A 12,249-nucleotide genomic window follows, 5' to 3' on the forward strand; every position below is an offset into this window, starting at 1 on the left:
TGTTTTCCTGTCTGCTGGAGCTCATCAAATACCCGCAGTGTAACAGCAACCTTTTATAACCTGACAATATGGTAATACATATGAAATGACTCTGTAGGAGTCGTGTTAGTAGAGTCAGCTCTTATCTTTACAAGTGGGGAAATCAAGTTGAATAATCTTCCCCGGGCCTAACAAAAGGGCTGGGTGAAGCTACAGATTGGCATTTAGGCAATGGTAGCTGCTAAATCACGCAATTTTTGGTGCAGAACCTGCCATATGTTCTTCATGTCAGTACGTATCTGTAAAGAAATGACATCCAGTTGGAAGGGGTAGCAGATTGAGACTGATCGCATTACACCAGCACACACAGAACCAAAATACAGACATGAGAACAAGACCTGATATGACCTTGCAGTTGTCTTTTGTTGATCCTGGAATTATTATTTTAATGTTCCCATGAAATTTAGAATTCCCTATGCATTGAATTTCTTATTGGAAATTTCTCAGAGACTGAATTTTCTTCATATTTGGAATGTAGGAAATGTTAACAAAAATATTTTTGCAAGTCAGAAACAAGGAGAGTTCAGCTAGACCAAAGAGGAATATATAATGTATCAGGGTCTTATATTTACTTCTTCCATGGCTGAACTTCCAACAGCTCTCAAGGGCTTGGACAGCAGGGTGGTTTATTGACATACGGATTCATGGCTGCTCTCCTACTTTTTTTTCATACTCTGAGCCCTAAACATGTGGGGGAAATTTGGTAGCAAGGGAGGGTAGTTTGTAGATAATGTAGTTGTCGCAAACTTTTTGAATTGTTCCTTTGCTTGACTTTTCCAGGTTAAGGTAAACATCCTAGGAGATGTAGTTGACCAGGGAAGTACAACTCTAAGTATTGACAATGCAGGATTCAGTCCACATGTGGCCATCTACTCCACGCGCCCCGACGTCAGATGTGTCATACACATACACACCCCTGCAACAGCAGCTGTAAGTCTCCCTCCTTCTAGCATAAAGAGGAAAAAAAAAAACAGGTTTACTTTATGAACTTAGATCACCCTTCTGGATCTGAATCCCTGCACGCAGCAGTTTTATTTTTATTTTTAACATCAACTCTAAAAAAAGATGTGAGGTTATCAAATTAGCAGAGTAGGAGGGCTGGGCCACTGCAGTGAAATGCGTAGGAATAAACTGATGCTCAGATACAATTGTGCTCGGGTTGAGGCTCAGGCTATAAAGTATATAGTTTACACAGGCTTCATTTATAGCATCTTAAGCCATATAATATGCTTTGTACATCAGCATTTGCATTATGCAGCTCCATTTTTAAGTGGCTTAATTAGTAGTTAAATGTTCAGTTTGGATTTACCTCACTATTAAAAAGGCATAGTTAGCATAGAAGTTAAAAATGGTCTGTATAACAATGATAAAAATATAAGGAGACTTGAAAGAATTTGTTTCAGTTAAATAGATAAAATTGTATTATTTTACATATAAATGCATATATGTGCATTGCTTGACTACAGAGAAAAAAAGGAATGGCTTTTATACTAGATATTTGAAGTTATAAGTGTGGGAAAGAAGGAAAAAACATTAAGTGGGTTTATGCTGAGAATTAAACACAGAAAAAATTCACAAAAATCAACTTAGTTGGGATAATTGGGATAATGTCCCTAGGTGAGGTGGCAGCAGCTCTGTCACTATTGCATACTAGACTAGGAAAAAAAAAAAGGTATTGTTTCTCAGCTTTCACTCAGGAGAGTTTGTCTCTCTTCTAGCAAAGACAGAACGTACAGCCTGCTAAGGCTTGGATGGGTGAGATGTGGGTTTTTAAGAATTTAATTCTTTCCTAATTACCAGTACTTCATTTTCTTGAAACAGGTTTCATCTATGAAATGTGGCATCCTTCCCATATCACAAGAGGCTCTGATCCTGGGAGATGTTGCTTATTACAACTACCAGGGATCTTTTGATGAACAGGAAGAGAGAATTCAGCTTCAGAAAGTTCTTGGACCCAGTTGCAAGGTATTCAGCCTTACTCATGCTCTTCATAAACAATTTTCATGTACTGTGCCAGTTTCTACCATTTAACATTAGTGTCTTCATTTACTAGGTATTAGTCTTGAGAAACCATGGTGTGGTAGCACTAGGGGAGACACTGGAAGAAGCATTCCACTATATTTTCAATGTGCAACTGGCCTGTGAAACACAGGTGAGAGAGAATTTATCTGTATTTAATTTCAAAGGCTGATGCCGCTGAGTTATAGGCTATGTACCAGATGGGAAGATCTCTCATATTACAAAATATTTGGGGTTGTGGAATCCAGTAATAATATGCCAGATCAAAGGCAGGGAAACTGGAGTAATCAGGACGACGTAGAAGGGACAGCACAAATACTGTGTCATTCTTCCTAGAGTGAGTACCGGTGGTGTTACACTCTGAAGGGCACAGGTTTTGTTCCGTGCTGTGAAGAGCAAGCTTCAGGCAGGGCATCTGTTAGATGATGGATTCAGTGGTGCCCGCTGCATGTGGAAGTGTCTTAAGATCTCTCAAGTATCAAAGCTGAACGTTGTGGCAAGGAAAGAAGCTTCTCTGTGATCACAAAGATCTGTAAAACCAAATAAACAAAAGGTCTTTGGAGCAATGGTAGCGGGTAGCATATTTAAAAATAATGAGTCCCAAAATAAGTTGCTTCCATTTTGTCTAACTTTAGCTGCCTAGTTAGTTATCTAGGTATTACCTATATATAACCTGAGGGGAGAGGCCACTGAAAGCATCCGCACCTTCCATAACTCCTAAGCCTGTCCCCAGAAACTGCATCACTTTGCTCTTACTAGTACACCAGTGATCCTGTCCTCCCACGTAGGTGTTTGGAGGTGCAAATGACAGTCTCCCGCTCCTTTCCTCTCCTCCCTCACCTGCCAGTCATTTTGAGTTCAATCACTCATTCATTTTGAAACGTATATAAAAATGAAAAAATTTGTCTGGTGATGCAGAAGGACCTTTTTAAGGTACTCTTGAAAGCTGGTGTTTGAGTCCATGCCTTTTAAAGTGTAATTATTAGCAGATATTATAGAATCATAGAATCACAGAATCCTCCCATTATCATCCTTTCTGTAAGAATCACTTGCTATATATTTTAATACATTTTAGCACAGAAGAAAACTAGCATGAGAATTAACTGCAGCATGTGTTTAAGCGTGTTTCTCCTGTGAATTCAGAAAAGAAAAGAATCCAAAAGCTTTTCCACAAATGAAATGCACTCGTTGATGTCTCTAGGTTCACGCATTAGCTGGAGCAGGTGGGATAGACAATCTCCTACTACTGGATCTGCAGAAGTTCAAGCCTTCCACACACGCTGTGGCGGCAACGGGAGGAGGTGGGGTTAATATGGCTTCGCAACAGAAATGGAAAGTTGGGGAGCAAGAATTCGAAGCGCTCATGCGGATGCTGGACAACCTGGTGAGAGCACTTTGATGGCATTGTCCCAACAGCCTTTGTCAGCTGCTGAGTGTGGGATTAGCTTCTGTAAAGCGAATGATTTTTATTTTTTTTTTTCTTGTTTATTTGTGAGTTTGAAGATGAGGATGGGGTAGCTTTTATTGTATATGAAATCTCTTCTGCTTGATTTAGTTTTTATTACAGCAGTGTATCTGACAGTAGTATTCTGTCTTGATAAGAATTTATAATGTTTTGAACTTAAATTTTGTTCAGCCCATCTTACAAATGTATTTGCTCTTTATAGTGGTCTCATAGTAATAATAAATTTTAATCACACACCAGTAAATAGACATAGATTACCTCTATTTTACTAACAACTCTACTATTGAGAAAGAAGATGATAATAAGCTATTTGTTTGAAATGTCTCTTTCACTGCAGTATGAATTCTGGAACAGCCTTTAATACAAATAGAGTGAGGAAGGGGAGAGTGTCATGAACTAGGATGTGCTGTTGGGCAAGTCAGATAAATGTCCTCAGGAATGCTACTCGGGTCACAGCCCGAGCAGGTCATTTGGTTGAACTGACAACAGTCAATGTCAGGCTGAACTTATTGTTCAACTGCTACTGTGCAGGGCATTTTAAATGGGCCGCCTGAATATTGTGCCATTCTCTCTAGAGCGACTCAGGTCTCAGTGGACCTGTTTAATGCACATAAAACAGCACAAAACTTCCATGACTCTCTTTGAATACCTTTTTCTGATTTTTTTTTTTTTTTTTAATTTTTTTGGAACAAATTTTCTGTTGTTTTTCCTTCTTCACAGGGATACAGAACTGGCTATGCCTATAGGCAACCGTTAGTCAGGGAAAAACCCAGACATAAAAGCGATGTTGAGATCCCAGCCACTGTGACTGCCTTTTCATTCGAAGATGATACAGTCCCGCTTTCTCCCCTGAAATTCCTGGCGCAGAGGCAACAAAGGGAAAAGACAAGATGGCTGAACTCTCCAAACACATACTTGAAAGTCAATGTGCCTGAGGAGTCCTGGAACGGGGAAACCAGTCCCAGGACTAAGATCACGGTAGGTAGATACTTTAGGCAGTTGCTTAGTTTTAACACTTGAGAGAAAGTAAATTGTGCACAGGAAATCTTTAACAGGATTAGCAAATAATTTTATCAAGCAGATAAAAACAGGTTTTAGGGGGACTTAATGACATTAGTACTAAGGGTCCCCTCTGTTTGGGGCAGAGGGGGGATCACTGTTTGGAAGAGTAACAGTTTATGATAAAACTTAGCAATTATTTCCTTGTTGTTACTAGCTCTTCTGATTCCTGAAGTAGAAAACAGGTTTTCTACCATATCTTTTAATGCTGTTAATTATCCATCAAATATAGGAAGGTTTAAAATAACCCGTGGATTGTTCTCTGCACAAGGGAGACACAAGCTCTAGTTAGTCTCTAGCTGTCCCTGTTCATGAGCCTGTTAAAAAAAGATTTCAAAGAGTCTGTTCATTCTACTACTTTGAATGATGATCAAGATTTTTCCTCCTCCTTCGTCTCTCTAAGATGCTTCCACTATGTTTCCAACCTGGAGAGAGGTGGCTCTTCCAGGACTAGGAAACGTGGTATTTGCTATAGGGCTACTCCCAGTTGCACAGTACAACTGTAAATGCATCAGCTCCTCCTGCTGGCAGGCTATTGAGTTTCTAAAATTTGGGAGGAACACCTTCAGGAACAGATGTAAAACTTTAGTTACAAAGGAAAAAAACTCCAGACAAAATGTGTGGTTAGCAGAGGTGGAAGCTGATGGCATGAACAAGCGCTCTGGAGCTGGTAGATCTATATGCTTACTCGGAAGTTTGATCCTTTCTAAATATGACTTCATTAGTACACAGTTAATACTGTATTTTTCAGGAATGCATTTCAGCGTTTACAATAAGTAATCTTGATGATACTTGTTCAAGGCAACTTAAATCCTCTTGGGAAAACATACAAACTTGTAAGGAGTTGGGATTATTTTGTGCGTGTCATGTGGAATTGAGAATAAAGTCAGAAAGGCTGTTGTTTGTATCTGCTCTTTAACGGTAAGACAACACTGAGAATTGCTCTTCCGCATCAGGCTGGGGCTTTTAGCCTCTTTTCTTTTTTTTTTACCTTCAAGTGGATGAAAGCTGATGACTCCTCCAAGACCAGTGGAGGAACGCCAATCAAAATTGAAGATCCAAACCAATTTGTTCCTCTAAACACAAACCCTAGTGAAGTGTTGGAAAAGAGAAATAAGGTAAAAGAAGTGTAATGAAATTAAAATTGTAACATTTCCAAATAAAATTCTATGTTCAAGTAATTATTTAACACAGCAGTAAAATTACATTTTCTAATGTTCTGATTTTACTAAGGAGTTTCCTGAAATGTATGTGAATTTTGGCACAAAAAAGCATGTATCTGAATTTATTACATCCGTGAAGTCTGTAAATACATATAAGATATATATATATATAAAAACATTTGAATGCAATAATTTGGTGAGGGATGAGTATTAACTCTGGAAATGATAGATTGGAAATGGTAGTCCCTGCTATTTAGCGTTATACTTAGTGGATTATGAGGTGTCAACGTGAACCAAATTGCTGTGCGTCATCTACAGCGTGATTCAATCTCAGCCTGTAATCTCACTCTGTTCTCTGTTAATTCTCCTAGCACTTATTAAACTGGAGCTTCTTTGGTCTGATCTGCTTCCTAATGGCAGTAAAAAAAAAAAAATAAAAAAATGGGAGGTTGTTGTTGGACCTCTCTGTAAACACAGATGTCTGACTGCTTTTCCCTTCTAGCGCATAAGACACTGACTGTCAGACTGACAAAATACTCCACCCTAGGCATAACTATATCAACAGATATTCAAGAGACTTTCCATTTGAGTACTTTTTTTTTTTTTTTCTTTCTTTCTTTCTGGGAAAGCACCATATCAGTATCCATGGGGACTGAACTGGAGTCAAAAGCAGCAACTCCCTTCCTTAGAACTGGAAAGGCACCCTCTAATCATCTAGAGATTAATAATACAAGTCCCAGACAATGATTTTTAAATTCATATATGTCACTGTCTCATTAGACAGTTTATGTAGATTTTTTTTTTTAATCTGATTTATATTTATATCTGATCTGTCCGTCTCTTAAGCACTGATGATGTGAAGCTTGGACTGTTGGCTTGGGGAAAATAATGAGGTATTCACAGAAGGGAGAACTTTACCAACCTTTGTGTTCACACTTATTTTGGGGGGCTGGAGAGGACAGTTTGAGACACATACTGTGCCTTGGAGCTTATTTGTAAATAGTGGCTTGCATGAAGTGCGGGAGCTGGGACTAGGGCGGATATTTGGGAGTACTCGAAGGGCTAAACAACAAACAGTGTATTCAGGAGAGTTGAAGCTGGAAGGAGAGTTCTTAATATTTAGGGGCAGTAGCATAAGCTTGATCCTCCAGCCGTTCACTGCTGGCTGCGTTACTGGCTTTGCAAAGCTGATGGGCTTAGGATTTGTTAAAGAGAAATACCTGTTTCTAACCTGGTTTATTTTCTCTATATAGATAAGGGAGCAAAACCGATATGACCTAAAGACAGCAGGACCACAGTCTCAGCTGCTCGCTGGAATTGTTGTGGATAAAAAGCCGAGTCCAGTGAGTAGGACACAATTAATTGATTTACAAACTTTTTGGGTTATTTGTCTTTCAAACACCAGTTTGGGTCATTTTCTTTCTAAATGCTTTGTTAGAACTGGTTGTTTTAATTCCAGATTTTGGATGTGTGATACGTTTTATTCGTGTTTCATTTCAGAGGTTTAAAATGTTAGTTTCAAATGGAGATATGCATTGCAAGTTTCCCTGCCATTAGTATTAATGGAGTAGGACCTCTGTCTGTTCATTACTATGTGAACGCCTATTCAGTGGGGTCATTTTCATCTGGATGTATCTGTATTTTTCTTCTGTATTCCCTGCCAATCTGGTGTCACCAAACTTTGGGCCAAAGAGAGACATTAAACATGTATATCTTGCTTGCCTGCTTCTTTTTTTGTTTTAACTGTTAAATTTTGTGGGTTTCTCTTTTCCAGCCAATGCAGTTTGAAGATGACGAGCACGCGCCACCGGCACCACCCAACCCTTTCAGCCATCTCACAGAAAAGGAACTGGAAGAGTACAAGAAAACAATTGAGCGCAAGCAGCAAGGGTTGGAAGGTCAGTGGTGTGTTTTTAAACGTTGGGGTTTACATTTTAATAATGAGTTCATTATTAGTTTGAAAATATCTCCTATAAAAAATGTATGCATGTTAATCATTAGCGTATACTGTTGGCAACTACTTTAGAACTAATCATGCCTTGAGACAGTAGAATTTTTTGTTAAATGTTTCAGGTTTTTTCACTTTGGTTTGTGTTATTATTAAAGCAATGAAAGGTTTGCACAGAAATGGGGTTGACAAAAACACACTTTTAACATAATGACTGGTTTTGTCAGAATCATAAAATAACTTATGTTGGAAGAGCCCATGAAGGTCATCTTAGTCCTCCTCAAAGTTGATATCAAAGTCAGATCAAGGTGCTCAGGTCTGTGCCCAGCTGAGCAAAAGTTTACTGAGATGTTTGGTCTTGGCTTCTTGAATTTTTCTTCTGTTCTCCCAGTGTGCAAGACTCATCTACTCTCACTTTTTACATGTTCTTCCAATTCTACTATTCCATAGGGAATTACTAATTCAGAGTAAATGTTTTTTATTTTAACAATAACACTTACTATGCATTCTTCTTCATTAATATTGTGTAATAAAACAATTTTGCTATGTGCCACGTTCAGGGCGTGATAGCTTACTGTGACAGCAAACTGTGTGACTTATGGCTAGATAAAACCCTGGGGCGTGCTACTTGGAATGCAACTCTGCCACCCTTTTTAATGCTTTCTATTAAAGAACTAATATACAGTGATTGTTAGCAGATAAAACGTGTAAATACATGATTCTGTAGAGTTTAAACTGTGTATTGTAACTTCTTGGTGTTGTCAGCACGAGCAATGCAATGCTAACAGAGCTGTAAATCTTATAGCACTGACATTCTTGCTTGATTTTTGCTTTTGCTTGGCTACTAATTCCAGTCTTGTCCTGCAGATGCTGAACAGGAATTGTTCTCAGATGACGGTTCATCTGTGTCACAAATTCAGTCACAAACTCAATCCCCGCAAAATGTCCCAGAAAAATTAGAAGGTATTCCATGCAATTTCTGTACAATGCCAATGGCTCTGAGAACCTGAGCCATCTGCTCTGCTGCTGCGTTCTTACACTTGCGTGAAGTCAACTGAGCCAAAAAGAGCCCTCTTTTACCAAGTCTGGGTAGGACTCTGTCCAGAAAACTGCTTTTCCCAATTTTTTCTAATGCACAATTCTCACAAGCAGAAAACAGTACAGGGCCTACTGAAACTTAGATATTAATAAGGTAGAGGAAATAGGTATTATATTTTTATTTTACTGAAAGTGTTAAGATTAGTTTTTTCCCTAAGACTTTTCCAGCAGAGTCTAAGAAGGCGTTTTGAAAGGCTTCTTCTCCAAAGACTTCTGTACAGAATGGCTGTGCTTTCATAAGTCAGTCTCTTGTGGTAAGGCGTAATTCTGAGTGTGCTTGACAGCTGTGCAGACTGTCTTTGTATAGACCGTATACAGCTTGAGCTGTATACACACCTGGCAGAGATAAGGTTAGCTTTTTCAGCCCATTTTCCTTTAATGACACTTTCACAGTATTTTCTGCTTACAAGAAGTAAGAGTGTAGATAAAGGGGAGAAAAAAGACACATCTAATAACTTTGGGTTTCATTCTTTGGATCGCGGTCCAGACTCGCAGACTTTGTTTCAATGCGGGTCTTTTTGCATGATAGTGTACATAATAATTGCAGAATTGTCTGTTCTTTCAGAAAATCATGAAGATTTCTATACTCAGAACGCTAACCTCATATCTGTGGAGTTGCCGGTTGTGGTGGTGAACGGCAAGGAAGATGCTCATGACGTGGAGGAAGATCTCACCAAGAGGGTCAGCCAGTTAACCACTAGTACTGTGGAGAGTGTAGAGATTACAATTAAAAGCTCTGAAAAGATAGAAGAGGCCCTGTCCCCTGAAGGGTCACCTTCCAAATCCCCGTCAAAGAAGAAGAAGAAATTCCGCACCCCATCTTTCCTGAAAAAGAGTAAAAAGAAGGAGAAAGTAGAAGCGTAAGTGCAGTTGTGATGTGAGGAGACATTGCACATTTGAAACGTTTAAGTTGACCATTAACAGCGTAGTGTTAGGGGTGTGCAGTAACTGGACTTTTAACCTAAACAAAAAGGAACTGGAAGAGGTTTTGCTTTAAAAAGAAAAAACAACAAACAACCAAACAAAAAAACCGTTCGTGTTAATTGAAAGTTAATTCATCTCTCACTTAACTGTGTCCAAAATTGCTATGAGGGTTGGAAACAGTCATTAGTTTCCCGTAGAACTACACTGGCAGGTGCTCGATTCCCGTCATAGCAAGATCGAATACCACCACAGTTTGCAGCAGCAAGTTCTGCTTGGAGTATTTTGCAGACCTTAAACTTTTCAGTGCAGTTAAAGTCTTTATTAAAAGTTACTGAGGAGTGATCATACGACTTTTTAAAACTGCTGTCTCATTTGGTAACCGGATCATACATTTTTGTATTGTGATTTTGACCATATATTTTATGTTTCTGTGCCCCTGTTTGAGTGGGTGCATATTAACAGCACACCTTTAAATCTTTTTTAAGATTAGATCATATAGAAATATTATACACTGGCACATAATATTAGGGGGAAAACTGTGTAAGAGAAAGTTTATTTGGAATTATACAAAATGTCTAAAGAATTCCATTCTTCAATAACTTTTTTGCCAAATATTTCATTTTAGTGAAATATAATTTTTGAAGACTTCTTTTTTATTCTATCAGTTGGGGGAGGGGGGAAAACCCTTATTTTTCAAGAAAGGGGATTTTATACACTTAACATTGATAATTTAGTTTAACTGGCAAAACAAAAAGAAGATTTTATATGTTCAAATGTTTGTATACCATTCAGTATAAAGGTATTATAAGCATGTGAACCAAGCATTGAATAGTAGAGTGTATTTAAGAATGCTTGGTTTAGAGTATACTTAAATATAATTCAGGAATCCAGGGACTTAGGAATCAAAAGATAAAAGCATATAAAATTGAACTGGATTCGTGTTTAAAAATTACTTGTGGGTTGTTTTTTTCTCTCATGGTATTGCTAATGAATGAAGAAAAATAATCTCTTAACATAACCAAATGAAGGAAACAAAACTGTTAAAAGGGAAAGTGAAATAGTAAGAAAATAGGAGGAGACAAAGAAAGTAAAAGTCTGGTGATTATTTTTTTTAAATATATGATATGGATTGTGGGATATTTTTATTAAATCAGCAAAGTGACATTTCCATATTAGACGTTTTAAATAATTTGTATGGATTCATACAGAGTGCAACACTTTGGGTTTTTTCTTCACTTTCATTTGAATTGTAAAAGGGTCTCATGAATCTGTGTTGTCCTTTGGATGAACCCAGAGCAAATCAGAGCCTAGTGCCATGGGTAGGGGTGGTACTGCCACTTACTCATTTTTACTGATATTGTCATTTTAGTACTTTTACTGTATTGTAAATACAAACTAAACATAGAAATTAACATAGGGTTTTCTTCGCTGTGTCAAATTGTCTGTAAATCAGTCATCGCAATAGAACGTACATTCTAAAGATCCATGTGATTCCCAAATTGCCGGTTGAAATATTATACCATATATAATTGTTAAATATGGCTGGAGAGTGGTTTGGCATGCAAAAATGTTGATTATAGCATGTTCGGGGGCTGGTTAGCTTTGACCGTGTTCAGTGTGATAATGCAATGTTGGAATGGATCCTGGAAACAATTTTCTAGCTATCACTAAATACTGGAATCAGTGTTTTTAATCATAGTGGAAACTTTCAGTTGCTTACTTTGTTTTTTATGTTCTACATTATTTGTGTTGTATTACAACATATGTAGAAACAGTAACCTGTGAACTACGCTTTTCATAACTTTTTAAAAAATATATCTAAATGAATGCAATGTGCATAAATATTTTTTAAAATGCAACCGTGAACTATTTGCACCTTTTGCTAATGCCTCTATTTACTTGCTTTGGCATAAAGAATGAGCCAGCCAACTCTTGTGTCCTGTGGAAAATATATAAATGTTATCTGAAATTGCTCATAGATGTAATGCTAATTAATGTTAAATCACAAATAAACAGTATTTTAAATAGACGGATTTTGTATAGCAGCCTTTTGTTTGTGCAGCGCTCAACTGAGAGAGTTGGGGTTGTTCATCCTGGAGAAGAAAAGGCTCCAGGGAGACCTTGTAATGGCCTTCCAGTATCTGAAGGGGGCTACAGGAGAGATGGGGAGGGACTCTAGATCAGGGAGTGGAGTGGTAGGACGAGAGGTAATGGTTTTAAACTGAAAGAAGGTAGATCCAGATTAGATGCTAGAAAGAAATTCTTTACTGTGGGGATGGTGAGGCACTGGCCCAGGTTGCCCAGAGAAGCTGTGGATGCCCCATCCCTGGAGGTGTTCAAGGCCAGGTTGGATGGGGCTTTGAGCAACCTGCTCTAGTTGGAATTGTCTCTGCCCATGGCAGGGGGGTTGGAACTAGATGATCTTTAAGGTCCCTTCCAACTCTAACCATTCTATGATTCTATGATCTCTTGCTTGTAGAAATGATGCCTTGATTATGCACATTACTTCTCAAGAGTTTATTCTGAAGATGGCT

General features: G+C 38.2%; 1 protein-coding gene across 2 annotated transcripts in view; it reads left to right on the plus strand.

The window, feature by feature from the left end:
- ADD3 (adducin 3) overlaps positions 1–11,747 on the plus strand; it is a 100,418-nt gene extending 88,671 nt beyond the window's left edge. Inside the window, exons 7-16 of one of the 2 annotated variants that reach the window (XM_074158961.1) lie at positions 820–969; positions 1,861–2,004; positions 2,093–2,191; positions 3,260–3,442; positions 4,244–4,501; positions 5,581–5,700; positions 6,999–7,088; positions 7,520–7,643; positions 8,561–8,656; positions 9,357–11,731. In XM_074158961.1, the coding sequence (XP_074015062.1) occupies positions 820–969; positions 1,861–2,004; positions 2,093–2,191; positions 3,260–3,442; positions 4,244–4,501; positions 5,581–5,700; positions 6,999–7,088; positions 7,520–7,643; positions 8,561–8,656; positions 9,357–9,655 (1,563 nt within the window). In that variant the 3' untranslated portion in view covers positions 9,656–11,731. Of the gene's footprint in view, positions 1–819; positions 970–1,860; positions 2,005–2,092; positions 2,192–3,259; positions 3,443–4,243; positions 4,502–5,580; positions 5,701–6,998; positions 7,089–7,519; positions 7,644–8,560; positions 8,657–9,356 lie in introns of both variants that reach the window. The other variant, XM_074158962.1, reaches the window with a different exon arrangement.
- Positions 11,748–12,249: the final 502 nt, after the last annotated feature.

This window comes from Numenius arquata, chromosome 15, assembly GCF_964106895.1.
Source record: "Numenius arquata chromosome 15, bNumArq3.hap1.1, whole genome shotgun sequence".
Lineage (NCBI taxonomy): Eukaryota > Metazoa > Chordata > Aves > Charadriiformes > Scolopacidae > Numenius > Numenius arquata.